The 20,542-nt window shown below is 34.6% G+C and overlaps 2 protein-coding genes across 4 annotated transcripts in view; one reads left to right on the forward strand and one right to left on the reverse strand.

The window, feature by feature from the left end:
• The window catches only part of LOC120623481 (pseudouridine-5'-phosphate glycosidase), a 220,864-nt gene extending 204,385 nt beyond the window's left edge, over positions 1 to 16,479 (reverse strand). For 2 of the 3 annotated variants that reach the window (XM_039889519.1, XM_039889518.1), the window contains exon 1: positions 16,296 to 16,479. The gene's annotated coding sequence lies outside the window, so the exon portion shown is untranslated. The remainder of the gene's footprint in view (positions 1 to 16,295) is intronic. The other variant, XM_039889520.1, reaches the window with a different exon arrangement.
• The window catches only part of LOC120623480 (EF-hand domain-containing protein 1-like), an 83,321-nt gene that overhangs the window by 10,754 nt on the left and 52,025 nt on the right, over positions 1 to 20,542 (forward strand). Inside the window, exons 3-4 of the mRNA XM_039889517.1 lie at positions 638 to 854; positions 8,457 to 8,612. Coding sequence (XP_039745451.1) covers positions 638 to 854; positions 8,457 to 8,612 — 373 coding nt within the window. The remainder of the gene's footprint in view (positions 1 to 637; positions 855 to 8,456; positions 8,613 to 20,542) is intronic.

Raw genomic sequence — 20,542 nt, forward strand, 5'->3', positions numbered from 1 at the left:
TGAGAACATAACGGAGAACTCTTAGGCATGTAGGTTCCCTGACCATGTTTTCCTTTACCGGTTAAACTAAAAAAATGCGCATTATCTGAAAAGTCAGTTGTGCGTGCCAGCGACCGAAATCAGTCCCCTCGAAAGGAAAGCAAAAGTCCCACCCACTAGTCTATCACCGCAATTATAAATTAGGGCAATTTTAATTAATACTGCCGCGACTATGCCATCCTTCGTATCGTATTTCTTAAATACCAGAAGAGGTGTTCTTTTACCCGGGATGAAAGAAGACGCTGTTAGCTGTCTTTATCCTAGTTTTGCCAAGATCCAATAAGACGTAAGGCGCACCAAAGCTACTTTATAAAATCGCAATGGAAAGTTTCGCCCATTATGAGTATGCAAAGTATACTTCCAAATTTTATCAAAATCAGTTAGCTGTCTTTATCCAAAGTTTGCCAAGATCCAAAAAGACGAAAAGCCGGAGAAAGTATATTTTTAAAATCGCAATGTAAGCTTTCGCCCATTTTCAGGATGCAAAGTATGTATATACTTAATGCCAATTTTATCAAAATCGGTGCAGTGTTTGAACATAAAATAGGAAACTAAAAGTCATTATCGCATTTACAATACAAGCATGCATTTTTCCTAGATACGACCCTTCACTAACCTACGGTAGAGTGAAGCAGCCAGCGCTACCAGCCGTGATACCACATTGGGTTCATTACGACAAGCGATGCCTTAACTTTACGGCTTTCTTCAAACAGCCGGTGTACGAAAACCCTGACGAAACTTACAGAGTCAGAGTGGTCAACATAGTGTATTTCCTCGAGGATGATTCACTTACAGTTATGGAGCCACGAGTTAAGGTAATTTACCATTATTTTTCAAAGATACCTACCCTCTAAGGAGTTGATTCATGTGACTGTAACAAATTATTATAAGCGTTGGTATGAGTCTCTAAACTTGAAATGCATTTAGGTATATTAATTCCTTTCTGTACTTTATGTGAATCAATATTTTAGGTAAAGGCAGCTGCCCTCCTGGAAATCTCAATTCGTCAGAAATTGTATGAACTGTCTTAAAAAAAGAGGTGACCGAGGTACAGACAGACAGGTAGACAGATTTAAATGAAAAAAGTACAGCTTTCGCTTCGTTATCGATTACAGTTAAAAAAAAAACGATTCCATCGTCTCCGGTTCCTTCATATGAAGACAACCACACTTAACCTTAGGCTGTATCATCACGTGATTAATGAAAAAGTTGCAATTAACTTCACAATCCTAAATTGTTTTTGGACTAAGCGATTAGGCTGCTCCTGAAACACTAATTAAATTATACAATCAAACCAAGTGTACAAAAAAAAAAGGAATGTAAGATATATAGAGCGTACGCGTCGCTGATTTCACTAGTCATTTTCGACATTTGGTATTCAATGCAGACGAAGTCTCGGGTAACAGATTCAATTTTGTAAATCCCTCTGATGTAGGTAATGATAAAAATACTGTCGAATGGAAATCGCAGAATTATTTACAGGTACGGTTACATTCGTGATTTCGATATTTTTTTTTTGGCATACGTTAATCGGATCTGCTCTATTCAATTTATTATATAATATTTATTTTAAAGTATAGATGTTCAAGACTACCTTATTTTTTTAATCTGTTTTTAACTGTTTGCTCGTTTGTGTTTTTTGCCAGCAAAATTAAGCAAGGTTAACATAAGACAATGAACAATTGGTCGTTTGTCGCTATTTGAACATTTAGATGTCAAAGATACCTAGTAAGCCATGATATTGCCAATATCATCATCATAATCATATATCATCTAAATAATTTCGAATGTATAAAGTAAATATTATTCAATTTAGGTATTGTTAAAGATGTTATCTAAAGTTTGTTAAAATATGCCGGTACATTTAGACGTTTTATGTTCAGTGGTTTTTTGTTTGACTAAGTATTGATAGCAAAACCATATTTAAACATGACGGTGTAACATAATACAGTAAGACGCTATCTATGACTTCATTATCAAGTCTAGTGGAATTGATTTATAAATAGAGAGAACACAGCACAAAATACTGTGAAATGTATCAGTATTACACATATTTTATTCACATCAGGTTTCACTGCAGATAAACAGGCCAATATAGCCAAGCTACAAGAAAATATTACGTCCCTGGTTATTCACTAATGCACAAGAATTTCCTTTTGGGCTTTCAAGAAATCACTGTGTGCTCACGGCAAAGGATAATGCAAGATATTGGTTCCGACGGGAACAGATTGGCTTATGCTATTGCTGTTTACGTTAAGTATACTGCACAGCACTTTGTACTGCGAGAAATACTTCGTTATATTGTTGGAACTCTTTGCTTTAAGGTTTATTAACATAATTTCCTAGTTACTCGGGCTTAAGGGGTCCAATGATTAATCTATACTAATATTATAAATGCGACTGTGTGTTTGTTTGTTTTTCCATACTTTAGGCTTAAAAAAGAAGTGGATTGGTTGCTTAACTAGTTAAGCAACCAATCCACTTCTTTTTTTGCATAGAGAGTTGAAAGAACGAGGCAACTTTTTATCCCACGAAAATAAACGGTTGTCACGGAATTTGTAATAAACCGTGATAAACGTGGACGATGAACGCGGAACACAAATTTTCTATCGGTGAGCCACGACAATTCGATAAAACTGTGTTGTATAATATACTTTTGACCGGTTGGCACAGTGGGCAGCAACCCTGCTTTCTGAGTCAAAGGCCGTGGGTTCGATTCCCGCAACTGGACAATATTTGTGTGATGAACATGAATATTTTTCAGTGTCTGGGTGTGTAAGAACCAGGAACACGGATTCTGAAGGGCGCTCTAAACGCCCTTCAGAATCTGTGTAAGAAATTGATACATCGAGTCTTATTAATAATAAATATATTACGAAATTACACAATTCGCCATGAAGCCCTAATGTAAACGTAGCTTGTATTTATGGGTACTAAGATGACTGATAAATATTTTTATTTATAATATATGTAAATACTTATAATAAAAAGATAAACACGAAGACACTGAAAACAATTCATGTAAATCACACAAACATTTTCCAGTTACGGGAATCGAACCTGCAGCCTTCGATAGTCAGTCAGTTTCATAGTGAAAAATTAAATAATTAATATTGTATATGTTCTATCGCGACTATAGAGATAACATAGTAGTGACCCGCAGCGGTCGCTTAATAAGTTTCAATTCTCAAATAATGTAAAAATACCTGGGTGGTAGTCCGCGGAGATTATTTATATAGATTAACTGTAAGTTCTCAGAAAATAAAGCTCAAAGCTGTTTGAAGTTCTAATTACTCCGTTCGCTTAACCTGGGTACTTACAAAGCGGGAACTTGAACGGGTAACAGTGCGACTTGCGAGAGCATTGAGTGGAAATGTGTTACCTACTGCACTGTTTTAAACGGCTTTTCACTCGGCGTTATAAAGTTTATTAGTTAATATTACGTTAAGTTTGAGTAATGGAAGCTATATGTAACTCACGCCTCACACCCCTTATAACAGAATAAGATGCTGAATATTTCAAAATGAAGTTCAAACAACATGTCTTTCGATTGAACAGATACATATTAATGTAATTCTTAGTTATATGTCAGCCTAGACTATTATATCCGTGTAGGTACGCGATCAGATAAAAAATCCTAAACAGAAAACTTTTGCGTAGTTACTTCTAAGGTAAATTTGCAGTGACTTGTGCTTCATAGATATTTACTAAAGTTTTGGATTGAATTAAAAAATACTAGATGTATTGGGATAAATTATTATAATAAGATAACAATATTATTATTATTTTAGGTATTTAAAATTTTATGTAATCATCTAAAAGATGCAAAATTTTTTTAACTAAAAAGTGCACGTATCTGTCACTTAGGTCGTTTTTAGTTCTCAATGATCTTTTGTCATGGAACGCTTTTATATAACATATGCATACGATAAACGTCAATATCATCATCAGCCTATTTCAGTCCACTGCTGAACTAAGGCCTCTTTATTTGCACGCCATCTTGGTCTATTACTGGTTAGCTACATGCAGTTCTTCCCTAAAACGTCAATAACACGTCCTTAAAATTGAAAATGAACCCAACCATTATTTAATTTCCTATTAAGTAGTAGTAGTAGTCTTGGCAGCATTTACTTAGATTTCAATTAAAGTCATTAAAGCTTTTTTTTTTGTCAGGCAAACTTATTCAACAAAAGCTAAGAGCGATATCCATTTAATAGGACATGGCCACTTAACGAAATCACCTAACCTCCGACCGAATATGTAACACGTTTTTGAACCTTACTTCATTATTTAAGAGGTAAGCGTTTAGCAAATAACATTATAATGTTACTTCTCCTATTAATAATATTAAAATAAAACCATCCAGGTCCAACAGTTTGAAGGAAATGATCAAATCCTGATCATTATAAAGTTATAAGGCGGCCAAGAATATTTTAATTGCGGTTCTGAGTTTATGATCTAGTTTTAAAAAAGCTTGCAAAAAATTTTCAAAAAAAGTGATTAAAAAAAAAAAAATCATCTTTATCCTAGTTCTCGTGGAACATAGACTTGAACAGACAATTCAGCACGCTCAGTTGCGAGTTAAAACCTTTCCGAATGGCCCTTTCATCTGCCTCGGGCTTCTTTTAATTACTTTACGTTTCTAAAGTAAAGTACCCTTATTTGTTGTTCAACAAGAATACTTTCTTTACAGTTCTTAATTATATTAACAGCAAGTCGGTAGCAAATAAAGCATGGAAGTGCTAGAAGTTCTAATTACTCCCTCAGATTAACTGGAGTTTGTTAAACAGGGGGTTAAGTTTCAAAGGAGTTGAGGACTTGCAAGGTAATAGTGACCGAGTTGTGAGTGAAGTTTGAGGTGGGCTTTAATTATTGTACTGTTTCAAACGTCTTTTTCAAACTTCTACGATTCATTTTCGTTGCAAAGCGAAGTGTCATTTGCAGATTTTAAATGCTCAGCAACTTTTTTTGCGACTTGTTTAGCGTGAAAGAAATATAAGTGCTTCGCCAGAGTTCACCAAGGAATTAAATTTTAAAGTATGACATAGCGTTATTAAAATAAAGGCTGAAATCTTCCTATTTCTGAGTTTGATCAACAATAAAACACGTTTTTGAAATTGTCGGCTAGCCTATTGCTGCGATCCTGCCTGCTTTGTAAACCAGTTACCTACAGTTGATACATTCTTTCGAAGCCTATATTTTAGGTTCAACGAATAGGCACATAAAATAGGTATTTCTTAACTGAACACTACTTGCGGTGTATTCCATTTTATAAAACTGGCTAGACGGTTTCAAATGATTAAATACTGGCGTTACCGGATTACTATGCTTGACAAAGATTAGCACGGAATCATGTTGAATCTGTTCGATCTTTTACAGTTGTTTATTTTCTTTATAAAATGCACGTTTCATTGTATCGCAAAACTCACAAAGTGATTGCAGCCGTTGTCCGTTTTTTTATTATCTTCAACGGAAGTTGCCATTCATACTCTATAATAATGGTCTGTACAATATTTTCATCGCGAACATTTTTCAAGTACCTTGCATTAACTTATACCTATTGTTTCTTTGTTGAAGATTTTAAGGTTTCCATGCCATTTGATTTTAATCTTATTGTAGTGATAATTATTTATCGTGTGGTGACGGCATCCTTACTAACCGGCAAGCGTTTGTGTGAGAAATATTTTTTTGATTTGCAATTTATATCAACAAAACATTTAATTCTGCAAAAATAAGATATTTTTTGAATATAGTAGATACTTCCGAACCTCACTGGGCAACTTTACAAAATTAATCATCATGCTTATTCATATATGTCCAAGACCTAGGCGTTTTACCGTTTCGTACCAAGTATATGATTTATTTTTTTATTTATTTCTCCACATCTTATCTTAATATATATAAATCTCCTGTCACGATGTTTGTCCGCGATGGACTCCTAAACTACTTAACCGATTTTTAATTAAATTGGCAGTCTGGTCCAACTTAAGAGATAGGATAGCTTAGGTCTTTAATTATAAAATTCAAAATTCATTTATTTCAAGTAGGCCTAATATAAGCACTTTATAGTCGCAATTTTATTTTATTGCAAAATATTTGTCTATGATTAATTGACAGTCACAACTCACATGTTATATATAAATACTACTATACTCATTTAAGGCTTAGCGATACTGAATATTTTAAAAACAAAATCAAACGCAGACGAAGTCGCGGGAAACAGCTAGTTACTTATAAGTATGAGTACAATATAATGTTGCTTACGGGCTATGGCTTGTTACACATTTATAATGTGGGGACTGATGCTTGAACTAGGTAGAACCTGTATCTCATATAAGCAGCAAACGTCAAAATATGAGTACTTTAATTTTTTTATTATTAATTAGATGTGTCCTGAGGCTTTGCCCCTGTAAATTTCGGAACGCAGCGTATTGCTTACCTAAATAAATCAGATACCAAATGTAAAGTTATTTCAATCGAACCAAATATATTAACCAATGGTATTAAGTGCAGGTACAATTTAACATATTTAAACAAACGAGTGAGGTGTGGGCGAATAATATATTTGTCCTTGCTCTATTTGAAACCTTCAATCACGTAAACATTGCCAATCACAAATGCCTGTCCCGAGTACCTACTCCCGTTTTGCGTGATTTAAAATACTTTGAATTCCCTATAACTAAAGACTGCATTAATAATGAGTGGCTTAACAGGAGACCTATATATTAGTCGATAGCGCTGGGTAAGCAATGTTGACAGTAAATGGATGGGTGCCCGTCTTTGGAAGTATGAAAGATAATTTGGCATCCATTAGTCTCAGTTCCTATCACTAACGAAGTATATAAATAGATAGAAAAAAAATCGCAATGATAGAGCAATAAGGCCGCTTTTGCATGCCTACAAGTTTTGTTGTTTTGTTTATTCTTTATTTAATGTATCTATATTTTGATGTTTGTTTGCAATTAAGTATTACTTCTTCTTCGTCAAATCCAAATCAAATTGTTAGTTGATTCGTATGATAAAGTTACCCAAAAAAATTCTAACATATATTCTTGTTCAGACGTAGCATTGAAGTCCTCATAAATGTGACAATACTCTATGTATTCAGTAACGTAAACCTTAAGTTAGAGGTTTCGCTATTGTCCGTTGAGAAGATCTGGCCTCTATTGTCAATCATAAGCATCAGATCTACAGGAAATTTGGGCAAAAGTAAACTTATACAACGTATCTCGTGCAAAAAGAATTATTTAAATCGGTTAACATTTGACGGAGTTATGGTGTAAAATCATCAAACACTTTCAATCCCCTCTTCATGAAAGGAAATGAGCTGAGTATCAAGTAACAAGTATCCGATGTCTTAGCCCAATTTGAGGTCGTAGTACCTACTTCGTAAAGTGACTTCAAATCGTGCATAGTTTTAATTGATATATATGAAAAATACAGTTTTGGCTTAAGTATCGATTAGGGAGTGCCGCTAACTATAGATTTTATTTTCTGAAATTTCAATGCAATTCTTACACCATTTAAAGAATAGAACGGTGCGCAAGTTGAGAAAAGATTTCAGTAAACTTTTCCTATTTTTGAGATGTCTAAACATTTGATAACTTTGGAGATTTCTTGTTATCGCTTTCGTTTAAGTTTGCTACATATCTAATAACACTATGGGAATTGTAGGAATATATATCCCCACTTATTTAATAAAATTAAAATTAAAAGTGTGTTTTGCTCAGGCTCAGCACCAATCTTGATGTTAATAAATGATACATAGGCTGCATCCTGTATATGGAAATTTGGAGAGGATACTTTAATCCCGGTAACTGTTGCCGTGGGATTACAAAAACAGTCTTTTTTATATATTTATTCATGCATTAACTACATCGACCCTTAAGACATTTTGTAAAAAGACAGCTTGTATCCTGTAAACGCAAATAGAATACTTTTTAGGCTTAATTACTCCATTAAAAACCTAAACAAACGCGGTATTAGATGCGATCTTAATTTGTTTTTGTCCTATTACACAGTTACTTCATAATGCTACAATTAAAATTTAAGTGTGACAGACACGACACTAGACAATTTAATGGAAAGAAAATAGTGTTGTGACAGGAGTTACATGAATCAATTACAACGAGTACGTGATTCACCCGATGCTTGACTCAAAACAATTTTTTTTCATAAATCTGCCTAAATTGCAATTAGTGATTAATAAATACCTAATGACACCTTACTAGAATTCATATTTAGAATTATTATTATTTATAATAGGTATGTTCTCATTTGCAAGTGAGTCGAATCACTGACTAAGCTAAAACTTAAGTACCTATTATAATAAATGTGACAACATTTTTTTACGAAGTGACATTACTAACCATTAGTTTATTACAAGGAATTAAAAATCCGACTTTATTGTTTCCCAGAATTCCGGATTATGGCAAGGAAGACTTGTTAAGCGAGGCAAGATACCCAAGAATGATTTCGGAGATTATTGGCACTGGAAAGATCTAGACATCGGCAAAGACATCTGCATCTACGGCAAAGTGTTTCACACAGTCTCCTGTGACCTGTTTACGAAGGTAAGAGATTAGTCAGATTTTTTTAATGATATATTACACACCATATACATTTTTCAGTTTGAAAGATGAATTAGTTGGGTGTGTTCTTAGCCATTGAGCTAAAAACATACAGAATCCATACTAATAATAAAAAACCAGACACCAATCTAAAGTGGAGTGCTTCTTGATACTTCAATGTTAGTCGTGTACACGCTTTATGTTCTTAATTCTGTGTTGTAGCTATGTTTAAATAAAAACGGTACAAGATAGGCATCGCCACAAAATGGCTGATAACATATTTTTTCACAACTTCCTCAATATGGGTATAGAGGTATTAAATGAAAGGGCTTAACTAGTAGAATACTATATACTATAACAAATTAAAAAATATTTTATTTCGTAACTCCCTCAATATTGTTATCAAATGGTGGATTTGTTTGATTGCCGCGTACTCGTGGTGAGTGCCATACTTTACGGTACCAATCAGGAGCATTCGATTTACAAACTTGCGTTTAACTTCCTAAGCGCGACAATTGCTCGCAATTTTTTTTGGTAATAACCTTGATGAAAACATAACCTCATCATCGCCTTAATAGAATCACAAACAATTTACAATAAAGCAATTACGATGTAAACTTTTAAATTAAACATATTAAAAGTATATTTCAATGGCATTGGATTTCTTTAAGCTACGTCCAATTTACTTTAGTTAGGGTCGTACGGAATTAAAAAAAAAGTATTCAGAGTATTTGGAAAACTCTTTAACACAAATTCACTGGCAACGTTAGTAAACGACGCAACGCTTAATAGAACCCGCTCAAAGAACTGGATTTCAATTTAATTTTCCACGTTCGCTTATGAGAATGGATCTCAGTTGTTTGTGTAAAAATTTCATATTTCTCGTGTGTTTATACAAAATGAAACATTTTAATGAGCGTCAGAACAGTGTGTTCTGCTTTACTTTCATAAAAAAAAATTTTAAAACAACAGAGCTATTAGTTACAGCATTTTTAAAGTGAATTGAGGCGTTAAATTTTGGAAAAAATATTTCGTAAAATAATGTCAAACTGTAATGTTTTTGGGCTAAAGGTTAAATTACATAAAATATACCTACTCGAAACTGAAATATTCATTAATTTGATATGGATTATTATAAGTTAACAATCAACGCAAAATTGCGAGAAAAATCCATAGATACGTTTGAATCTTATGTTAAGTAGCAATACAGTCGCAGGAATATCGTCATATAGTTCCGATGCCGTCGCCGGTCATATTATTAAATCTCTCCCACAAAACCGTGTTTTTTCAACGATACTTTCGTGACAGCATATATGCACATAACATGGATCGACCCCGCTCGACTTTTACCCGATGTCACCTGAAACTGCCACACGTTAGTAGCGACGCTAAATTTATACAATTGGAGATTTACTAAGATATTGAATCTAAACAATACAATTTATCGTGCGTTGCTATTGCGACAAACGACCAAAAGTCGCGATTAAAACTTGTATAAACTACTATTACTGAATAGCTACAAAAAGACGACGAAGTGTGCAACCTTCCACGTTCATATCTGATATTTTAGATTTCATAATGCCATAAACGATACCTCGTTTATCAAACTTGGGAAAATAAGAGTAAGTTACAGTGTTACAGTAGGTAAACAGTTTAGTACACATATTTTGCCTGTTATCTATCTATACTTTCAATAAAAGTGTAACGGGTCAAATTCATTCATTAATTTTGTACATTGAAGACGCATTGAGTTCATACAACGAGATACTTTTCATCCCGAAATTCAGCTCAGTTCTTTTGGGACAGGGGATGAAAATGTTTGACGATATTAAATCCTAACATAACTATGTCAAATGTTAAACGATTTAAATAATTATTTTTTTACTGGATAGCTTATTCTATCAGTTACTTTTGTCTATATGTATGTGAAGATCTGATGAATATGATTGGAGATAGATACACACATTATTTGCAGTCAATTGTTATAGGTAATTTAAAGTATTTCAAAAAAGGCAATATTGGAGTAGGTGCCGGCTTGCTCCGAGAGCAAGAACAGATAAATTAATTACCCACAATTCAGTCGTTTGTTTAAATTGGTTGAAATACTCTCTGTAGGTACTGAATTTCAAAGGTTTGTATATATGGCACTAACAGTACGATTGAAAAACTTTACGCTTAGTATATGATCTATTGATACCCGTAATTTACACACATCTAAATTATACTATATATTTTTTATTTAATGATCAATGCCAACGCGTTTCATTCTACGTTTTTCAACAGTAGAGCGATGAACGTCAAAGAATTTATTGGTATTATTACCAATTTTTTTTTTACGAAATATTTATGTTATCAGTTTTTTTCAGAGATTTATGAAAAATAGCACGAAGCTATTTTTATGCACCGCGCATTTTTATAATAATTACGTCTGAATAATTATTTTTTACATACTAGTAAAAAAATATTTGGATAAAGTCAAATGTTTATCTATGATCAGGAGGTACAAATTTATAATTAAAAAAAAAAGTGTGCTCTTATTAGCCAGATAAAAGCTCTTCGGTACATTCATAAAAAAACTTGAATACCCGATTGAATTAAGAATGATTTGCCTTGATAAATCTAGCTTGCAGTGTTGAATAAACTTAACTCAATCGGTATATGATGAAACACAAATGCTGTAATGTAAAATAAAAAAACACGTCACGTAATTTTCACTATATGTTTGTATATAGGTTTTAAGCATTTATTTTTAATCGACTTTTAGACTTAATTTCTCTAAGGAAAGAAGATTAAGAACTTGATGCTGCTCTAATGCCAGGATAGCGGGCTGTAATAGGTGGCCATCAGGTCTGTCTGATACATCATCATAGTATACAGTGCACAGTACACTAAACGAATTGGGCTGGTTGTCGGTAATTAAAGCAAATTAAACTTATATTAAATCATTGTACCTATGAGCTTCTGCAAAGTAGCGTCTGTTCTTAAACAATATTCAATACCTAGACTGTTTCAAAAGAAATGTATAGATAATATTATTAATCGGTCAGTACCGGCCGGAACAGTTAGTTTTAATATCACAAATTGGGCATTGGGCATAGCGCCAGCTTCAATAAACCGTCGAAATACTGCCATATAAAACTTTTTTCCGAACGCACTACGTAAAAAAACCTAGTAAATGACAATTAATGCATATCTATGAAAGATATATACTTTCACAATATAATATGAACTTAGTATTTTAATTGTTTTTTTTACATATGCACATATAGATAGCTTTGTCGTTTACACCATTGGTTTCCTGGAGGAGATCGATGTGCGGTATAAGTGTATTCATTCATTGATTATTTTACGAACGTTTTCTAATTATGAAGCAGTGCAAGATTATTATTGAGAAATTATGTACAACGTCGGTGTAGTTGAAGTACCTATCTATGAAATATTACTAAATATTTATATTGCATTATTGCTTTTTTACACACTGCAGGAACTATATGATGAGGCAAAAATGATTGGGCGAGACTTACGCTGCAAAAAATTCACTTAGTCATTCGCGATTAGTGTCAGCTATCTTTTATAAAAGGCTAGTTGGATAGGGGGTACTTTTTTTTGTTATCGGGGGGGAAATCTTTAAAGATACCCGACCTCAGGGATGATCGGATTATGTGGGATTTTTACCCACTAAAACCGACCGAGGGGTGGCCATCCTGGGCACATATTTGGGAGGCTCCGGGTTCTGCTAAGAACGCACCGGTGCCTCCCTCTTACAGCGCATGTAGAGCTCTTCCCGGGAGAAAATAGGGGATAGAGGATATTTTAACTGATTCAATTAAAGCGCACAAAACTCCGAAAAGTGACTGGTGCGTCCGGGGATCGAATCGGTCTCCATAAAAGAAAAGTCGAAGACTAGGCGATCACCGCTTTTACTATTTTAATTATTATGAAAATGTCGAGTAAGTCGTATACTTCAAACAAGGAGGTTTATTGAAAAAAACTAATAATTCATCTGAATGAATTAGAGTAAACTGTAAGTCTCATTTTTCTAAGATCACTTGACTAATGATATTGCATATCCCGTTTTTATTTTTGGTCTAGACAGATAAACTTCTATAGCAGATAGAGTAGTCTTTTATTGTTACTGACGCCCGCAATTTGTGTATTCAGTTTGTTTAAGGCGAATGGTCACTGTTAATACTCGTATCTCAGTTTTATTCACAGTTGCAGTTTAAGTCGATAAAAATATCGATCATCAGTTTAACCGATATACGTCCACTGCTGGACATAAGACTTTAGTAAGGACTTCAACACTCCACGGTCCTGAGCCGCATGTATTCAGCGACTCCCTGAGACTCGCTTAATGTCGTCTGTCTACCTAGTGAGAGGTGTACGGGATCGCCACTCCAGCACCTTGGGACCCACTCGTCCATCGGTCCTTCGTGCTGCTTGCCACGTTAACAAAGCAACTCTTTCAGCTGTAGCAGTAACACTGGTTCTTCTACAGATGTCCACGTTTTTAATCTTATCATGTAGATATTCTCCAAGCATAGCAGTCTCCATTGCATTTAAGTGATTGAATAACAATGCATATTTTACAATAATTAACTAGGTATATTATTTTACACTTAAGCAATAATTGAAGTAGGCAGAGACATCAAAACACCATAGTTACAATAAAATTATCTGTTTTTTAAAGTAGCGTATTCTGTTTTGGTTATTTAGAAGCGCTGATTTTCCGTTATTAGGCACTAACACGAACTTTAAAATAAGAAACGTTAGGTCATTTGTTGTTGCTTTATTTATTTATTTTGTTAGTTTCTAGATACTCAAAAACACACGAGAGATTTGCAATCGACCATAATTCATTTTATGTACGACCGGCCTTCATAATTAAAGAGAAAAGCAATCATTAGCTCACAAAGTTTAAAATGCCAACCTTGCCTTTCAAAAAATCATGATATTTTTATTATTCTTAACAATAAATGAAATAGTTATTGTGCTTGTTGTATCATCATCATTGCAATCGATGTGCAGTCTTGTGCAGGTTGTGACCAGCTATTGATTGCCCGATTGTTGTATGGTTGGGCGAAATTCGCCTTAACAGGGCATTGCTATAAAAGGATACAGGTGCATCTGCGTGAAGTAGCAATTTGCAAACATCTTTAAATAATACAGTCATGTTAGCGGAGATAGAATAATAATGCAACACGTTTCAGTACTTCATGGTTACGATTTTGCTGTCATAAAAATAACATTTCGTTGAGTTTTTATCATCTCATTTTAGTTATTTTTACCTACTTCTTCAAGTGCGCGTTACTCAAATGCGACTGTCGACTTTAATTACTGTATGTGGGTGTAGCGGGCTAACCTTTTAAGGAGTATGGTAGACACATACCTAATAAATAGGTCTTACAATAAACGTGATCAGCAGTGGCGTTCACTTCATACATGCACAAAAGCACTGCATACCCTAAAAATTTTGTATTACTCATAAAGGGAAAGGATTCTTCCATTTTATGCCATTTTCCTTCTTTATGCATACCCTGTTCAAAAACCCTGTGCACGCCACTGGTGATCAGTCTTTTATTTGTCTGTCTGTCTGTCTGTCTGTCTGCCTGTCTGTCTGTCTGTCTGTCTGTCTGTCTGTGTCTGTCTGTCTGTCTGTCTGTCTGTCTGTCTGTCTGTCTGTCTGTCTGTCTGCCTGCCTGTCTGTCTGTCTGTCTGTCTGTCTGTCTGTCTGTCTGTCTGTCTGTCTGTCTGTCTGTCTGTCTGTCTGTCTGTCTGTCTGTCTGTCTGTCTGTCTGTCTGTCTGTCTGTCTGTCTGTCTGTCTGTCTGTCTGTCTGTCTGTCTGTCTGTCTGTCTGTCTGTCTGTCTGTCTGTCTGTCTGTCTGTCTGTCTGTCTGTCTGTCTGTCTGTCTGTCTGTCTGTCTGTCTGTCTGTCTGTCTGTCTGTCTGTCTGTCTGTCTGTCTGTCTGTCTGTCTGTCTGTCTGTCTGTCTGTCTGTCTGTCTGTCTGTCTGTCTGTCTGTCTGTCTGTCTGTCTGTCTGTCTGTCTGTCTGTCTGTCTGTCTGTCTGTCTGTCTGTCTGTCTGTCTGTCTGTCTGTCTGTCTGTCTGTCTGTCTGTCTGTCTGTCTGTCTGTCTGTCTGTCTGTCTGTCTGTATGTCTGTCTGTCTGTCTTTCTGTCTGTCTGTCTGTCTGTATGTCTGTCTGTCTGTCTATCTTGTGTTAAATTTTTAATTTGTATATTCGTCGGTCTAAAAATATCTTTTTATGTTTAACTTAAGACTCACGTATGAAGGCGGTTGAAATGGTCTGCTTATGAACTTTCGTAGCCCTCGCATGTCACACTTGAGGGAGGTTTGAAAAGGGTTACTTCCAGAGTCGTTATCGAGTAAATTGGGAGACATTTTACAATTTCTCGCCCTACTTGACTCACTATTTAAGGGTTTATCTTTTTATAAGTACATATTGTCCTTTATAGTCTTAGAATAAATAAGACAATATATAATTATATATACATATAATATTAGGTATATGTAAGTGTTACATTAGTTTAACACTTTTTCTAAAAGAACTGCATTCCTTATTCATGACGATGATTATTGATGTGCTTAGCTGATTTGTCATATTTTACTCCAATGATTTTTTAAGTATTTAGTTTCATTTATAAACATAAACGTTTTTCAATATAAAAATTCGAAACCTGTCTACTTTCTGAATACGAAATTTGACTTTTAACTTTTGACTAAATCCGCTTTTCTTTTTTTTATGAGTGGAGGAATTTGATTCCCGGCCGGGATCATTTGAGAATATTTAATTTTATACTTTTCTCTTGTAGTCTGGTAAGGTTTTAGCCGGGCCTTTTAGTTACCACCCTACAGACTAAATATAAGCGTTCCGATGTGTAGAAACCGATTAGGAGACTAATATATAACTGCTGACTATAACATAACCCTGACTTGTTAGCCCGTAACCATCTAAGACTGAATCATAAATTACTATCAGGACCAAGGGCCAACTTATACAGGGAGTTAAAAAAAATGGGCACTTAGGTAAGCTCTTTACTTCCTCGTTTTTAATACTCTCTCCAAAAACCTAGAACGCACTGTCGGCTTCCGTTTTCCTTGGTACACATATTGTGTGTACCTTCAAACGAAGAGAAAATAGACGTATCTAGAAGTTTATCTAATCTATATTATCATTAATATACCATCATGTTTTATTGCAGCCAAACTTGTCTAACGTTTAATAAGTATATATTAAAAATAAACCTGATTTTGGCTAACCCATCTTTCTGAACGTGTTTTGACACAACCCTTACATACTAAGTTCTTTCAAATACCATGTTTCTAATTTGAACTCTCTGTTAACCTTGACCACGGACTCGACTATTCATATGTGAGAATGAGACGGATAGACACCAAGCTGTGTCGCCCGGCACGCTATACATCTCATGACGTCACGTTTGTTTGTAATAATAATCTTGGTTTGCTGGACGGGCGCTTGACGATTATAAACTTAAAATGTTAGTTAATAAAGGTTATTTTGATTATTCTAGCTGTTCTCGTAACCTAACGAAAATTTGCTTGTATTGATTTGAATTCTTCGATATACATTATTAGCAAAACGATTTACAGTTGTGATCTTTGTAATTCTTTGGTTTTGTAAATAGATTAAATTGCTAACTTACCTTTGGTTGTAGGTTATTTGCAGAATAAACCACGCGTTTCTGAGCCGGCCGGTGAAACTGGCTGCCTACGTCACAAAACTGGTTCGGCAGTCATTGTATCCGCACAAAATGAAATAGATATAGGTATTTACGTTAATATTATTGTAGGTATATCTGTCAACTGCGTTATGGCGCGCTCCGCTGCACTGTTTTGAAGAACTTAGGTAGGTACAGGTTTTCTTTCTCAGTGATAATGAATATTATATTTTAAGACACGTGCCCAATGTCATATAATATGCTACCTTATAATGGAAATAGCTTGGCAAAGGCCATTCTTGAGAGGTATAACTTGACATTCAAGGCGAGTCTTAAAAAGGGTAGGTAGGTATTTAATACAAAAAATTAAGAAAAGACTTCGCCAGTTTTTTAAATAGGAAATTAGGATAGGTAATAAGTCAATAAAAAATAATATTATATTATCTTACAATTTTGTTTTACTTTCTACGGTTAATTACCATGATACCTACTAGTTTTTGTTCTTGAAGCTCTAATTTTTGTTTATATCTACCTAGTAACTACTAACCTACCATATCTTAATTTCCGTTCTCGTGGGTACTTACTACTTAGATTACCTAAAAATGCAACGTTATGTAAAAAAATTAAAATAATCCATTAAATACTTTTCGAGTTTTTCGAACAGTAATATCCATAAGTATACGGAAGATTACAATTTTTAAAATGTTAAACTTAAATATAATATGTACTAATAATTATTTTCTTTTTTTAAGCAAAATCAACTCCCTTGAAGTACCACGAACAAAGCATCAGTTTTAGTAGCATTATCCCTTAATAAAGTAGGTACCTACCATGAGACAACTGTGAATGTAACTAAAATTCACCAACCAATTTGCACGACTTTCAGCTGTCATATGGTTTTAACAACATATGTAGCAGAACTAAGTTTGTTTGATAAGTTATTTTTATTAGCATTATTCATGTTAGCATCTAACTGTATATATATATTTTTTTCTAGACTACCTAAGTAGGTCGTTCCCCTTTTTCTTTATAAATAATGTAATACTTGGGAAAAACGTTTTCTTAGGTCTACTCTATACTCCGTAGAATCAAGTAGGGTCCTGTTTTTCAACAAGATAGCTGGTTAAGGACGGAGGGTAGACGATATTATAAGATAAAATTGTGTAAACTTTTTAAAGCTTATTTCATTGAGTAGGTACATAGGTACTTACTACCGCATTCCCATTACGTACCTTCTTAGAGCAAACTAAAGTGTTTCTTCTTCGATCAATAATATTTATTTGATGTCGGTCACAAAAATAGTCCAAGGCAAATGTGACCTCCTATGATTGGGGAACCTTTTTATGTAAATTTGAGTGTTTTTATGTCAAAATGCAGTTCATGTGTGTGTGTGTGTGTGTGTGTGTGTGTGTGTGTGTGTGTGTGTGTGTGTGTGTGTGTGTGTGTGTGACGAAATATCTTTATTTAAGTAAAAATGTACCCACAATTTAACCCCTTTTTATTATGGGCGGAGACCCGGTAATGGGTTGATGTGATGATGATGATGATGATATAAAAAAAACCATTAGACGAAACAGCTGAAATATGGCAAATATAATTCATGCTGTCGGGGGGAAAATAGCGGTTTGAAGTTTGTATGCAAATCTAACTTAAAGTAGCTACTAATTTAATATTTTAAAAATACCCATACAAAAATAAAACACTGTTACTTTTCTCTTAAATTTCGTATGGGTATGTAATTCATAAAAAAGTAATCTCAGTAGTTACCCCTAACACAGGCTACGCTTACTTTGGGGCGAGATGGTGATGTTGTAAATTTTTAAGACGTTATCAGTCTCTAATAATACACTAAAAAGTTTCTATAGTTTATCACTAAGGTACCTTTCATTTTGTTATTATGAACCAAGCACATTTTGGAAATGAACTCTTCATTTATGAAATGATCATTTTCATGAGGGAGTTGTAATACAAGGACGGTTAGTTAGGGTTATGTTAACCTATGTCAGAATATTGTAGTAGAAGTTCCGTTTCATCAATCATTCCGTACCAGGTGGCGCTTGACTAATTGCACAGTCGGCTGCTTCCAGGGATGACGGTGACAAATAACATGGATGTAGCAAGATAAAGTTCAAAACTGAAAACCCGTTGAGAAATACCACTATATTTTGACGAGCTCCCTGGCGCAGAGGCGAGCACTGTTTTCTTGTGAGTCACGCGGGTTCGGTTCCCCGGCACGCCCAATTTGGGAAATTGTATTTTCTGAATTTTCTCTGGTTTGGTCGGGTCGCCATGCGATTAATCGTTCCGTTATTAATGATCTATATAAGCCGACTAGGTGTATGGGTTTATTATAACTGCCATGCCTCTAACAGGTTAGCCCGCTACTATCTTAGACTGCATTATCGCTTACTTGCTGAAACATCAGTCAAGGGCCAACTTGTAGTAGGATAAAAAAAGGAAGAGTGTTCTCTCTAAATACACCTTTTTACGGAAACTGCGTAACATCCCTATCGTTTGAAATTATATCATACTTTTATGTGCTATGAAGTATTTCTGCTGTAATAGTTTATTACATCCGATGGCTGAGGTGCCCAGGTCTTCTCTCCAATAGGAGAGAAGATTTTAGAGCACAGATACCCTACTAGTGTAATAATTATGGAAAGGTACCTAATGCATGAATTTACAAGGAATCTTGATAATTTATAAATACATTTATTTTATTTTTTACCGAATGCAAAAGCGTAGTATAGATATTCGCTGATTAGGTAACTTTATATTTCTGATAGTACATGGATAAACTCGGAATAGAAAGAAACCCGACCACTTTACCCTAAAGTTAAATAGCATATATTTATCAAAATGTCAACTAATTTTAACGTTGCTACCTAATTATGACAGTAGAGGCTTAGATTATATCAACCAGTCGCCAGGTGTGACAGCCTGACTGATTGTACTTTCAGCTGCTACCAGGACTAATTATGACAAACAACCGCCTTAATGGGCTATATATTTAACCTATTCAACTATACGAATAAATATAATTAAAGTTTAAGTATTTAATATTATTTTTATTTCGATTTTGATTGAAGACATTATTTCACACAAAAATACAATGGGTACAGATGCAACCAAACTTATACGGTCGGGGGGGGGGGGGGGGTTCAGGAACAAAAAGACAAAACTCATATATTTCTCTATTTAAATAGACCCAATAGATGGCAACTTTTTATGCGTAGATTGCTTAAAAATGTGTACATGATAGTGGGGTCATGGTGGAACCTGTATTCGTAAAAAAACTGGAGCTCCGAGGGCTCCCCAATTTTGGCAGCCAGAAATTGGCGATAATATGTATACGTGACGGCTTCTACGAAAAAAAACTTCCAAAAACACACAATAAGTACTTAAAAGATTAATCTATACAGTTTGGGCTTTGGCGTGCAAAGGTAGGCTTACCGCTAAAGTTATTTTTTCAAGAAAACCTTTGGATAGGCATTTCAATATACATGGTAGTAGATAGTAGGTATAAGGAAGTCTTATTTGTTTTTATAAAAATAAATAGTTAAACCTATGTTACTGTCCATCCTTTCACAAACAAATAAAAAGCACTGTGACATTTAAACTATTAGTTAGGATATTCTAGTGTTCGACCACTCAGCATATGTATCGGTAGGTTCATTTATTCTTATATTATAAATTTGAAAGTGTGCCTGTTTGTTTGTTATCTATGTTCGGCTAAACCGCTACACGAAATTCGGCAAAGAGATAACTCACATCCCGGAGATGAACATAGGTTCCTACGGGAATTATAACAACACTTGTTTTGTATTCTTTGTTACCCATGTTTAGCTCAACCAATCTTAGCTTAAATTAATACAGAGGTTGGTAGTATTCTGGAAGCAGACAAAGAGTGTTCTTAAAAGGTGTTTACGAATAATGAAGGTACTAACTAAATAAACTCAATCACATAGTAGGTAGCAGCGGCACTGGGTTTCTTACCAGGGTATGCATACAGCAGGAAAATTGCATAAAGCGGCAAAAATTATCCTCCTACGAGTTTTATATCAAGTAGGTAGGCAGGGTTTTTATGCATGTATGAAGTGCACGCCACAGGTAGGTAGGTAGGTACTTAAAACAATAAACACACAGCTTACAATTACCTAAACGCTACTCAATCCAATAATGTGAGCGAACAGTTCTGTGAGTTACGTAAATGCCATTGAATAATATCATCA

The sequence above is a fragment of the Pararge aegeria genome, chromosome 4, assembly GCF_905163445.1.
Source record: "Pararge aegeria chromosome 4, ilParAegt1.1, whole genome shotgun sequence".
In the NCBI taxonomy this organism is placed as follows: Eukaryota; Metazoa; Arthropoda; class Insecta; order Lepidoptera; family Nymphalidae; genus Pararge; species Pararge aegeria.